Source organism: Labrus bergylta, chromosome 10, assembly GCF_963930695.1.
Source record: "Labrus bergylta chromosome 10, fLabBer1.1, whole genome shotgun sequence".
Lineage (NCBI taxonomy): Eukaryota > Metazoa > Chordata > Actinopteri > Labriformes > Labridae > Labrus > Labrus bergylta.
This window is the reverse complement of record NC_089204.1, coordinates 17,163,793-17,176,642: the sequence shown is the minus strand read 5'-3', so window position 1 is coordinate 17,176,642 and position 12,850 is coordinate 17,163,793. Positions and strand designations below refer to the sequence as shown.

Sequence of the window (12,850 nt, the reverse complement as noted above, 5' to 3'; positions counted from 1 at the left end):
ATGACACAACAAAGAACACCTGTTTTGACTGTCAGCTTATCCCAATGTCTGGGAGCCTCTGACGTTCTACAAACAGGATAACACGGCTCAAACAAGTCTCAGTACGTTTTGCATCCATCAGCTTGTCTCTTGGCAGAGGACAAACCTCAGACAGCTCATGTGGTTGAACAGACTGAACAAGTTGAGGAAAGCGGTAGGCTTGAGGAGGCAGCTTGTCTAGGTCCAAAGACTGTTTCAAGACAGCAGAAACAGCATCTCTGCAGTTCACAGTCAAGTAATGGTGTGTGTGCAGCATGGCTGGAAGTTCACAGGACTGACGAAAAGCATCCTGCACACAGTCAGAGTCCGGAGTGTCAGTTTCTGTCAGAAGTGCACCGTAAGGGACTTTGGTGAGGCGCTATAGCAAACCCTCTGCACAAAAGGCTCACGGCTTACTGCGTCTGCAACCACATTCTTAGGGCCGGGAATGTACTTGATTTCAAAGTCATATGGAGCAATTTTTGCAACACATCTTTGTTCACAGGCATCAAGCTTCGGTTTGCTGAGAATGTAGTTCAAAGGGTTGTTGTCAGTCCACACGGTGAACAGATGACCTCTCATCCAGTGACTGAATTAACAGCCCACTTGAGTGCCAAAAAATCAAGCCTGTGAGATTTGCTGGCAAAGGCTATTGGTCGAGCAACATCGTCACTGTCCGCCAGTTGCGATGAAACAGCACCAAAGCCTACTGAAGTCCGGATGTGCTAGAGTGACATTGTCTAACAAAGCCTGCTTCAGCGTCCTGAAAGCTCCACTGCACTCCAATGTCTAATCATCAGAAGTCAACTTCCTGTTCACAGGGGCGCTCTTTTTTTACCTTTGGCATGTCGTGGCTTTTGCATACCTGATGCTAGGGCAAAGAGAGGCTTGTTGATGCTGGAGTAACCCTCAAAGAACTGTTGGTAGAATCCAACCATACCAAGAAATGACCGTACCTTGGAGGGAGAGGGGCTGTTACTGCTCTCATTCATCAAATCCTTCTCAGTCAGATCAATAATGGCTTTGACCTTCTCTGGGTAGGTTGAGATGCCACCTTTGGTCACAATGTGCCTGAGGAACTTAAGTGACGACCTCTTGAAGTGGCACTTTTTGGGTGCCAGCTTCAAGTTGTGTGCCTGTAACTTCTCAAACACCATTTCAAGTCTTGGTAAGGTAAGCTGTTTGTTGGGGGCAAAGACAAGAATGTCATTGAGATAACCCAGGAGGCTTAAGAAATTCTGGTCACCATAGATGGACATCATCATCCTCATGAATGTGCCAGGGCTGTTACAGAGTCACTGTGGAAGCCTGTTATACTCGTACAACCCAAATGGAGAGGTGAATGCGGTGAACTTCTTATCCTCCTCATGGACTTCCACATTGTAGTATCCAGAGGTCAGATCCATGGTCGAGAAGAAAGCATTCCCTCCTAGAGCAGCCAAAGCATCAGCCTAGTGAGGCAGTGGATGTGCATCCTTGAATGTACTCGCATTGACCCCACGAAAATCTGTGCAAAGCTGCAGATCACCATTCTTTTCCAAACCAAAACAAGCGTACTTGCTTGTTGACTTTCTTATGATGTCCTGTTCCTCCATCTCTTTAAAAGCCATCCTGAGCTTCTCATAATGTGAAGGAGACAGACAACCATAAGGCAGTCTGAAGGGTCTGCTGTCAATCAGCCTGATTCGGTGAACAAAGTCTTTGGCTTTCCCACAGTCTAATCTGTGACGAGAGAAGATTGACTCATACTTGGCTATAAATTCAACCAGCTTTGACTTCCAGAAGAGAGACAGTTCACCTGAGTCAGCGTCAATGTGTTGTATTCCAAGGTCAAGTAGCACGGAACCACTAGGTTTAGGTGGAGTACAGTCAGAGTCAACGGTCAAGCTCTTTTCATCGCCAGTGTCCGTCTTGTTAACAGTCCTAGTCACATTGTCTGTTTTGTCGTTTACATGTAGTTGTCGACCTCAAAGTCATCAAGTGATTTGCACTTGAGGACATGTCAGCATGTAAAGTTGCGTCTGAGAGTTACTGGCTTATTGGAAGGGTTAATGACTCTCACTGGAACCCATCCGTCTCCCCATAATGGACTCACAATCCGTCCCACCATAACTGTCCTGGGCACTGTACGGCACTGACTTGGCTCCACAATGACTGTGCTGCCAACTGACAGGCATTTATGACTTGGCAGACGACCCCAAACCAGATGTTCCTTCATGGGCGCCACACCCCGGAGATCAGAAGTTACAATTTGAGCTAGCAAAACAACACTGTGGTGAGCCTAAATGACTTAAAAACATAGTAATATAATCACAGAAAACTTTAACAATAATTTCGGAGATTCTCTTAAACATACTAAATGGAAAAATATTACTTTTATCAAGAAAAACGAACTTATTTTATAGTATTTTAGCAGAGCTTATTTACACATAAACTTACCTCGGGGACAGCATAGTGCAGACTGGCAAAGAAACACGGGCTGCACCGCTCAAGTCTGCATGGGCCCCAGCAGAGGGTGCTCATGTTACAGAGGGCATCAGTCCCAGTGGATACCATAGACTGAGTGGATATTGTATGTGTATATGTGGATACTCATACATACATTAGAAACAGTATTTACACAATAGAAATAGTCAAATAAGGATATTCTATGCTAAGTTATGGCAAATGATGGCAAGTGGAATCATGAACTCTGTTACACTAGCATAGGTATTTATTTAACAATAAAGTTAAAGAATAGGATTCACAGATTTTTATACTTTTCTTTAACTTTACAACAGGAAATACACCCAATCTGTCACCTTGATGTGAGGATAGCAGGAGCAATTCTAAACTACATTACAATAAAAAAGATTAAAATTGCACATCATAGGCTGCCACAGACAAAAATTAAATCATATTCTCTATGCATTTATCTACTCACTCTTTCTGAGGGTATCAGTATGCTGAATAAGTGTTCAATAGGTTGTTCTTCCGACAGGTGTGTTCATGTGCTCTTAATGTGGAAAAATATAGACACTGCAAAGAAGATTTCTTATATTGTGGTGCTCAAGAAAGTCTAAGTAAAACAGATGTTTTACATTTCCTGGACTCACAAAAAGCCAAAAGATAAATCTTTAATCTTTAAAACATTTTTTTTAAAAGGCCTACTTGATCTTGTATAGCACTTTTCTATTCTTCTGACTTCTCAAAGTGCTTTTCCACTGCCTATCATACCTACCCATTCACACACTGATGGCAGTAGTTGCTATATAGTGAGACCATCAGAAGTAACTAATCCCATTCATAAGCATTCATACACCGCCTACTAAGCAACGGGAGAAATTCAGGGTTAAGTGTCTTGCCCAAGGACACATCGTACATGTAGCTGCATAATCCGTGCTTGGTGTGTTAGACTGCTCAAACACACGTACAGCCTGGAGGTGATGTCAGTGGTGGGAAAAAATAAGAACAAAATATTTAAAAAAAGATAACGGGATGACAAGCAGCCCCACTGTCCTTTTACCTTTCTACTATTATTTTTTAAACATCCCATACTCTTGGGTGAATAGTTATTGAAATGAATCCATTTAGAAGTTAGAGAAAAGTATTATGGTGAACACAATAGGCTCGGTAGAGGGTGGTAAGCCAAAGAGTAGCCTATAAAAGGCTGAACACCACAAGTAACTATATCCACCAATGAAATGAAGTAAGTAGAAAAATGAATACTTGCCCAGGAAATGTAAAGCAGTACCTCAAAAGTGTACTTCTTTGACTTGGATAGTGACTGAACCTTCACAGGAGGAAGTGCTGGAGTTTGAAGAACTTCTTTTTTTTTTATTAGGTGGGCTTTTTGGGACATTTTTGTAATAACAAATTTATATTACTTCAAAAGTGAGGCTCAGACGAGGGAATTTATTACATACTTTTGAAATAATGCTCAGGAATCCTGGTGACCAGTCTTGTGCTGGTGGAGTCAGGCTGGGCAGTCGTGGAGGTGCTGAGGCTTGCTGGCCAGAAGCACTGGAGAATCAGGGAATCACAGGGTTAGATCACTGGCAAAGCACTAGGAAAACTAGAGATACTTGCTTTATGCTTTTTCTGGTTTTATATGCCCTTTAGTGTGTTTTCCAAGTGTTCTGTGCATATTTAGGCACATCTATGTGCAAAAATTCAAAGTCTGCGGAAACGCGGCTTTTCTTACGTCCTCCTGTTAGCTGTAGCATTAGCCGCATGTAACACTCGGTTCTAGCCCCCCTTGATAAAAATGTGTCAGTCCGACGTCATTGTCAGTGTGAGATCACTGATCTAAGTCCATTGGCTCATTGTGGCAAGCCCTGCAGCTCATGTTGAATTTCCGAGACGCGTGCTGAGCGACTGACCAATAACGACAGAGCGGATCGGCAGACCAATCAAAGCAGATTTGGCCCTCGTGGGGTCTAACAGTGTGGGCTCAACAGAGCGTAGCTGACAGACTCAGAGCGTAGAGGGAGCAAGGAGGAGCAGTACATGAAAACAGACACTTTTTTCGGACCTTAGCTATTGTGAACGTACAAAAGTAGGTACATAGATTAAATATACGATCCCCAAAAAGGGCATAATATGGGCTCTTTAAGGGTTAGGGAGCCCAGATACTGCTGAAGAAGCAGGGCAGACTGGCAACCGGATAACTCTTCAGAAGGAGTAGATCAGTAGCCGGTTATTGCACTTGATGAGTCGTAGATGTGCCTATTGAGCAGCTCAACCTCTGCAGCAAAACATGAAGCACAGAAAAAAAAAATCCCACCCAAACCTAAACAGAAACCACAATAAACAAAAAGAGTCCCAAAAAAGGATTGTACAGATTTTATTCTGTATTTGAGCTCTGGATGTTTAAAAAAAAACTCTTGTTTAATCACAGTTGTTTTTTTTAAAATTCAGATTGTATGATGGACGGTCACCGATGTTAATGGTATCAGACCCTGAGATTATAAAAACTGTGTTGGTGAAGGAGTGCTACTCAGTGTTTACCAACTGCAGGGTAAGAAACCTCTCTTTTTGTCCATGTTGTAAACCAGATTGTATTTGCTGCATTACTATAGACACGCCCTCAGAGTAACACATTTTTCTGAATGCTCAATCAACATCTAAAGGCTTTCCTGAGACAAATTTGAGGTTGATATGTTTGACCTGCATGGAGCAGTGACTTGTAGCATAATGTGATATGTCCTATTTCCACTAAATGCAGAGTCTATAATGAAATGTCATGACTATAACTTCTGTTCCCTGAAGGAGGGGGGTAACTGAAGACCTCTGCTGTTGTATGCCAGGGAGATAGGCTTGGCCCTTGGTGCTCTAGCGCATCCATTCCCAGAGGTACATTGTGGTCTGTTATGGAAAAGAACAGGGGGTAGTGGGTGTTCACTCTGGAGGCAAAAAGGTCCAACCCTGCCCTGCTAAAGCAATTCCATATCTGAGCCACTATGAAGGGGTGCAACCTCCACTCTCTCACAAGTGGTCTCTGCCAATGCCATAGACACTTGTTGAGCCTGGGACCCTTGTAAAGTTGTTGTGTTGAGTTGGAACATGTAATGTCGACCATGGCTCCACACTTTTGTACCATATGTGGTAATTAGTACAGCCACAGGTAGGGAGAAAAGGGAGACACAGGTGAAGGGGGAGAGGGAATTAGTGAAAGCCACACAGTTTTTCAACTGTGAGTGTGTGAGAAGATGTTGTCTGGATCCTGTCGTGTTCAGTATTTGTTTTTGTTTACGAGCTTGTCTGTCTAATGCAGTATACACCCATCTTTTTGTTGGTGCTTTTTAAGATTGTTGATAAAAAAAATACTTCAAAAGTAATCAACGGCAGACATTCCCTTTTTACACACCATGAGTTGGAAATGATTCGGATTCCCTCCAGTGGCACTTCTTGTTGTTAGTTTGCCACTACACCTATAATGTTAAGTTATTTATTCAACTTTAAATAAAAACATATTTTGTTTTTTTTCTGTGCTGTTCTAGCTTCGAGCAGACTTCCTTCAGGTGATGATTCAAAATGAGATTCAGAGACAAATAATGAACAAGAGCAGCCAAGTAAAGGTATTCACACTTTATGTCAATTTCTATGAATCATGAAGTTCACTTAAGCAAAATTGTCAAAAGCTTTCAGTTTTCCCTCTTAAATTCAAGAAATGGCAGCTTTTCTCTGTTTTGTTTAAGTTTTAATGAAATATATCTGTGCTTTAGATTTAACATTCTGATTTGAAACATACCCTTCAACTAATTAAATCTTGTTTTTTTCATTTTGTCGATCCAAAACTAGTTATGTGTTTGATCAAGTTTGAAATCAAGGAATTTAATCCTCCTCTCTGCAAAGACTTTCCGCCTCAAAAACCATAACCATAAATCTATCCTAGGCTACTGTATATATTTTAGCTTAAGAGCAAGTGCACTGTTTGTGTCTGGAGGGAAATTAAATTTCAGAATGGATTTGGAACATAGTTTTCTAGCTTCTAGATGTTTGGTAACATTTTATAGGTTTGACTGAAACTGAGATACTTGCCCAGGCTTTCCTCTTCATCTTTGGTAGCTATGATACCACCAGTGTCACTCTCAGTTACATCCTTTACAACCTGGCCATCAACCCCGATGCCATGCAGACCTTGCAGGAAGAAATTGATACCAACTTACCAAAAGATGTAACGTCACGGTCATGGGATTCATTACCAATTTTTAAATAGCTCAAACAATGTTTGATTACTCCTTCTCCTTGTTCCCTCCAGGCTCCAATTTCATACGAGGATCTGACCAATCTAGAGTACCTGGACCATGTTATTAATGAGTCAATGCGCCTGCTTCCTACTGCACCACGGCTTGAGAGGATTCGTAAAAAACCTGTCCAGGTTCATGGCCTCAACATCCCTGAAGGAACCCTTGTTGGGATTCCTCTGAACATTGTACACATGGACCCACGATTTTGGAGTTCACCTGAGAAGTTCAGACCAGAGAGGTAAGTGTATGATAAGCAGAGACTCCTAGGGGGGACACCAAAAAAATATTAAGAGTTTAAACTTATTTAAAAGTTGTATGTTTACCCATTATTGTAAACATTTATACAAAAGTAGTTAAATATCAAACAAACCATGTCATTAAGTGTAATGAGTGTAGGTGTAACTAAAGTAAAAGTGGGGAAAGAGTCGGAGCTGATGCGGGAGGTGAAGCAATACCAGCTAGATAAATTTGGGCTCACCTCAATGCACAGCACCGGTTCTGGAACCAAACTCCTGGAGAGGGGCTGGACTCTCTCCTTTTCTGGAGTTGAGAGGCGCTGGGCGTGTTCGGGGATACTCACAAGCCCCCATCCTAGCGCCACTGTGTTGGACTTTTTCCCGGTAACGAGAGGGTCATGTCGCTGCGAATTAGGTTGCGGAGAGAAAGGCTCTGATTGTTGTATGTGCATGTGCACCGAACAGCAGTTCGGAGTACAAGGCCTACTTGGAGTCTTTGTGGTCCTGGAAGGGGTTCCTCCTGGGGACTCTGTCGTTCAACTGGGGGACTTCAACGCTCTTTTGGGCAACGATGGAGGAACGCTGTGGCTTCAGGGGTGAGGAAGCAAAAACCCGGGTGTGGGAGGAGTTCAGGGAGACTTTGGAGAAGGACTTTCGGTTTGCCTGAAGGAGGTTCTGGCAAACCATCCAACGGCTCAGGAAGGGAAAGCAGGGCTTGCCCCAGGCTGTTATCAGCAGGGGTGGAGAACTGCTGACCCGGACTGGGGACATCGTTGGGCAGTTAAAGGAATACTTTGAGGAACTCCTGAACCCAGACAACACGTCCTCTGAAGAGAAAGCAAAGGCTGAAGATCTGGGGTAAGCCTTATCACTAACCTTGGCAGATGTCACTGAGTCAGATAGAACGCTCCACTGTGGCAAGGCACCAGATGTGGATGAGATTCACCCTAAAGTGCTAAAGGCTCTGGACATTGTTGGGCTGTTTTGGCTGACAAGCCTCTTCAATGTCGTGTGTAAATCTGGCAGTGGCAGGCCAGAGTGGTGGTTCCCCATTTTCAAGAATGGGGACCGGAGGGTGTGCTCCAATTATTGAGGTATCATGTTTTTCAGCCTTCCAGGGAAAATTTACTCTAGGGTGCTGGAAAGGAGGCTCCAACCAATTGTCAAACCTTGAATACAGGAGGAACAATGTGGATTCCGTCCTGGCTGTGGGATAGTGGACCAGCTCTTTACCCTTGCAGGGCTTTTTGGGGGGTTATGGGAATTTGCTCATCAAGTCTGCATGTGTTTTGTGGACTTGGAGAAGGCTTATGACCTTATGAAGGGGATCATGTGGTGGTGGGGGGGGGGGGGGGGGGGGGGGGTATTGCAGGAATATGTGGCCTCGGGGCTGTAGTTATGAGCCATCTGGTCCCTGTATGACCAAAGTGGGAGTTGTGTCCGCATCCTCGGCACTAAGTCAGACACATTCCCAGTGTGTATTGGCCTTCGCTAGGGTTGCCCCTTGTCACTGGTTCTGTTTGTGATTTTCATGGACAGGATCTCAAGGAGCAGCCAGGGGAGAGGAGGGTTTCCAATTTGGAAGCCTCAAAATCTCATCTCTGCTTTTTGCAGATGATGTGGTTTTGTTGGCTTCTTCATGCTGGGACCTCCAGCAGCCATTGGGGTGGTTTGCAGCGGACTACAAAGCGGCTGGGATGAGCGTTAGCACCTCCATGTCCAAGGCCATGGTTCTCTGCCAGAAAACAGCGGATTGCTCTATCCTTAGACTTAGACTTAGACTTAGACTTTCTTTATTGTCATTCAAACTTGTACTTTACAGTGCAGATAAGAAAAACATTTCGTTGCATTTGGCCCGTTGTAGTGCAGGATAAAAACAGCAGCATGTATTTACATATAAAAAATAAAAATCCGAGTGGTGAGTGAGTGCTTGTCCCAAGTGAAGGAGTTAAAGAATCCTGGGTCTTGGTCACTAGTGAGGGTAGGATGGAGCGTGAGATTGACAGTTGGATTGGCTCAGTGTCAGTAGTAATGCAGGTGTTGTGTCGGACCGTTGCGGTGAAGAGGGACCTGAGCCTGAAGGCAAAGCTCTCGATTTACCGGTGGATAGTCGTTCAAACTCCTTCACCCAAGGTCATGAGCTGTGGGTAGTTACCTTAATAATAAGATTGCAGATACAAACGGCTGAAATGAATTTCTTCCAGAGGATGGATGGGCTCAGCCTTAGAGATAGGGTGAGGAGCTCCTTCGCATTGAAAGGATGCCTCCCTTTGGAGGTATTCCGGGCACGCCCAACTGGGAGGAGACCCCGTGGTTGACTGACTGCGCCTGCTGCCACCGCAACCCAACCTCGGATAAGTGGAAGAATTATTGCAGCTGCAGAAGATATGACTAAAATATTTCAGTTTATTGCCATTTGTAGCATGAAAACCACATTGGAAAACATTTGCAAGAGGTAGACAGTACAATTGGATACGGACACAGGACAGTGAGTTTAAAAAACAGGCAATATAAATATAAATAAAAAGGAAGAAGAAATAAAAACAGAGCAAGTAAGGCCACGAGAGACATGCCCATGAATCATGCAGGCTTGCTCAGGCTGCGCACAGGAAGAAACTATTTGCATGACGGGACAAAGTGCATTTAATAGAGCGATACCGTCTGCCCGAGGGAAGAGGAACAAAAAAACTCGCAGCAGGATGACCCGTGGGGTCCCTGGTGATGCTGAGGGCACGTGACAGAAGCCTAGCACTATAAATCTCTAATGGCAGGCTGACACCAATCATTCTACCTGCACGGCGAACTACTTTATTTTTTCTCCTGCACAGTGCGGTTACTAAACCAGACTGTCAGCGAGCTGCTGAGGATGCTTTCGATAACACTCCTGTAAAAGTTATATATGATGTGTCCGTTTAAGGTAAATTATTTTAATTTCCTTAAGAAGAAGAGACGCTGTTGGGACTTCTTGACAATGTCACTGGTGTTTAAGTGCCAGCTAAGGTCATCTGAAATAGTGGCACCAAGAAATGTAAAACTCCTCACCATCTCTACGGCCTCACCGTTTATGATGATGGGAGGCTGGGATACCCTTTCTCGTCTGAAGTCAAAGACTAACTCCTTGGTTTTGGAGGAGTTCAGGATTAGATTGTTTAATTCACTCCATCTGACTAAGTTTTGTGCCTCTGATCTGTAGTGCGATTCATCATTTGACTTAATGAGTCCAATGACAGTAGTATCGTCAGCGTATTTTACAATAACGTTATTATCATGTAAAGCAGTACAGTCATAAGTACACAAGGAGAACAACAGTGGGCTTAGAATGCAGCCTTGCCAGTGCTTAAAACAAGTTCATCAGACAGACAATCTCCGATTCGAACTCTTTGAGGTTTCAGAGTCAAGAAACTAAAAATCCATTCACAGATAGCATCACACAAACCAAGGCACTGCAGTTTGCGTATCAGGTTTAAAGGGATAATAGTAATAAAAGCAGAACTATAGTCTACAATCCTGACATAGGATTTCCCCTTGTCTAAGTGTTCATAGACAGTGTTCAGGGCCACAACAATAGCATCATCCACTGATCTGTTTTTCCTATAAGCAAACTGCAAGGGATCCAAGGAACTAGGAATCTGACATTTAATGTAGTCAAGCACAAGCCGCTCCAGGCATTTCATAAGGACTGAGGTAAGTGCAATAGGTCTGTAGTCATTGTGGCAGGTAACCTGTGACTTCTTAGCTACAGGTATTATGGTTGATTCCTTAAAACATCTTGGTACAATGCGGCGCTCCAGCAAAATATTAAACAAGTCTGTGAATACAGGGGCAAGCTGCTCAGAGCAAGATCTAGCAACACGAGGGGGGATATGATCTTGGACAAAGTGGTTTGGACTTGCTGTAGTGTCAAAGAGAGCCCTCTCTGGTCACTAGAATTGGAGGGGATGAATGGGTTTGTAAGAAGAGATGGTGTTTAAACCCTGCCACATGTGAAGGGGGTTGTTACCAGTAAAGTGACCCTCGTTCCGTTCTCCGTAGGAGTGGTTAGCTGCTTTTATCGACCGCTCCAGCGAGTATCTGGCCAGCTTATAGCTAGTGACATCACCAGATTTAAAAGCAGTGGCACGGGCCTTTAGTTTAAGTCTGACATCATTATTTAGCCAGGGCTTTTGGTTGGAGTGTTGCTTAACAACCTTACGGGGGATACACAGGTCTATGCAGAAGTCAATATATCCAGTGACAGCGTCACAATGTTCCTCCAGGTCATCAGATTTAAAAACAGACCAGTCAGTGACATCAAAAAACCCTTGTTGTTGAGTTTCAACAGCTTTAGACCAGCATTGAATAGAGCAAACAGTCAGTTTGACTAATATACTCCTCTGTACATATGTGGGTAAGAGAAAAATTGACACATGATCGGACTTACCGAAAGGCGGTCTCGGAAGGGACCGATATGCTGCTTTTATGTTGCTGTAACAGTGGTCTAAAGTTTTTTTTCCTCTTGTAGAGTGATTCACATGCTGGTGGTAACTATGGAGGACTGATTTAAGAAGACAGTGATTGAATTCTCCCGCTGCTATAATCACTGTGTCAGGGTGGGAGCTTTCATATTTATGAATGATATCCGCAAGCTGCGGTTGTGACGTCAGCCCGAGGATGAATTTAAACAGCCAGTATAAAAACAGCTGCAAACTCCCGTGGAAGATAAAAAGGGTGACATTTAATGACCAGGCATTCGAGGTTTGTGGTGCAGGTTTTCTTCATCCATGTCATTGGCCCAATCTTCTGTGCTTTGCTTGCTGGTGGCTTTGGGCCTGACTTTAAATACTACATCTAATAAGTCTCTGTATGATGTTTTTTTTCTTCCACACACTTGTGTCAAAAATGAATCTCTCTACTCTCTCAGTGGTGATTTCATGATCTTTAGAGCCTCTCTGTTTGTGTGTGTGTGCAGGTTCAGTAAAGACAGCGGTGAGGAAGTGAACCCATATGCATTCATGCCGTTTGGGCTCGGTCCTCGTAATTGCGTCGGGATGCGTTACGCCATCCTCACTCTGAAGTTGGTTCTTGTCCGTCTCCTGCAGAGTTACTCTTTGGAAACATGCAAAGACACCATGGTAAGAGTTTATTCACATATGCATTCAGACTGTCATTTAACGTTGTCTTTTTATCGCTCTTATATAACTTACTTTCTTCCTTTAGATTCCTTTGGAGTTTGACTGGAAGTTTCAGCCATCAAAGCCAATAAAGCTCAGTTTTGTCCCCAGACAACAGTAGTTCAAGACAGAGCATCTCCAAACATACAAATATTTCTGAGTTCCTGTTAAACTCAAAACACAGTATGGATAATTTTTCTTTGTTTACTATCAAATGTAACTTTCTTATTCCATGTTTCTTTCTTTTGATAATATAGTAGGTCTGCATGATTTTCCTACAAGCAGTTAATGATGAACCTTGAGTGCCTTTTGTAATAAATGAAAGTTGATGGATCCATGCCAACGCACAATACCTGCATCACTGTGATTTCACAAAAAGTTTTTCTGTCCAACAAGTTTCCATTTAAATAAAGCAATAAATGGTTTGTCTAATAATTGAGTAGGTTGCTGTTACATGTTCAATTGCCATGTAATGGAAAAACAAAATTGACCTTAGATTGATTTACGTTGAGGAAATGTGATTCCATTAGGAGATTATTGTCCCTATACACTCACAAGTAAAACACTGTATGTCGTTAAGAAGTCAGAGAATAGAAGAGAAACAAACACAGTCTGTCAGCTTGATGTTGTGAGCAGTTGCAATTCTAAACTGCATTAAAAATGTAAAAAATAATACAAAAATAAAATAATATTCTTTATGCAGTCACCTGGTCAC

At 43.1% G+C, this 12,850-nt stretch overlaps 1 protein-coding gene across 1 annotated transcript; it reads left to right on the top strand.

Moving 5' to 3' along the window:
• Positions 1-5,576: 5,576 nt before the first annotated feature.
• On the top strand, positions 5,577-12,841 carry LOC109998328 (cytochrome P450 3A19-like). Its single transcript, XM_065959782.1, has 5 exons — positions 5,577-5,604; positions 6,516-6,676; positions 6,761-6,987; positions 11,934-12,096; positions 12,182-12,841. Exons 1-5 carry the CDS (start codon positions 5,577-5,579, stop codon positions 12,254-12,256), a joined length of 654 nt encoding a protein of 217 aa, XP_065815854.1. The 3' UTR covers positions 12,257-12,841.
• Positions 12,842-12,850: the final 9 nt, after the last annotated feature.

Excerpts from the sequence above, each read along its gene's own strand:
- LOC109998328 (XM_065959782.1), top strand. The coding sequence starts at position 5,577 with ATGGCTCCACACTTTTGTACCATATGTG. Across the intron at positions 5,605-6,515 it reads ACACTTTTGTACCATATGTG|GTTTGACTGAAACTGAGATA; the intron begins GTAATTAGTACA and ends AACATTTTATAG. Across the intron at positions 12,097-12,181 it reads AAACATGCAAAGACACCATG|ATTCCTTTGGAGTTTGACTG; the intron begins GTAAGAGTTTAT and ends TTCTTCCTTTAG.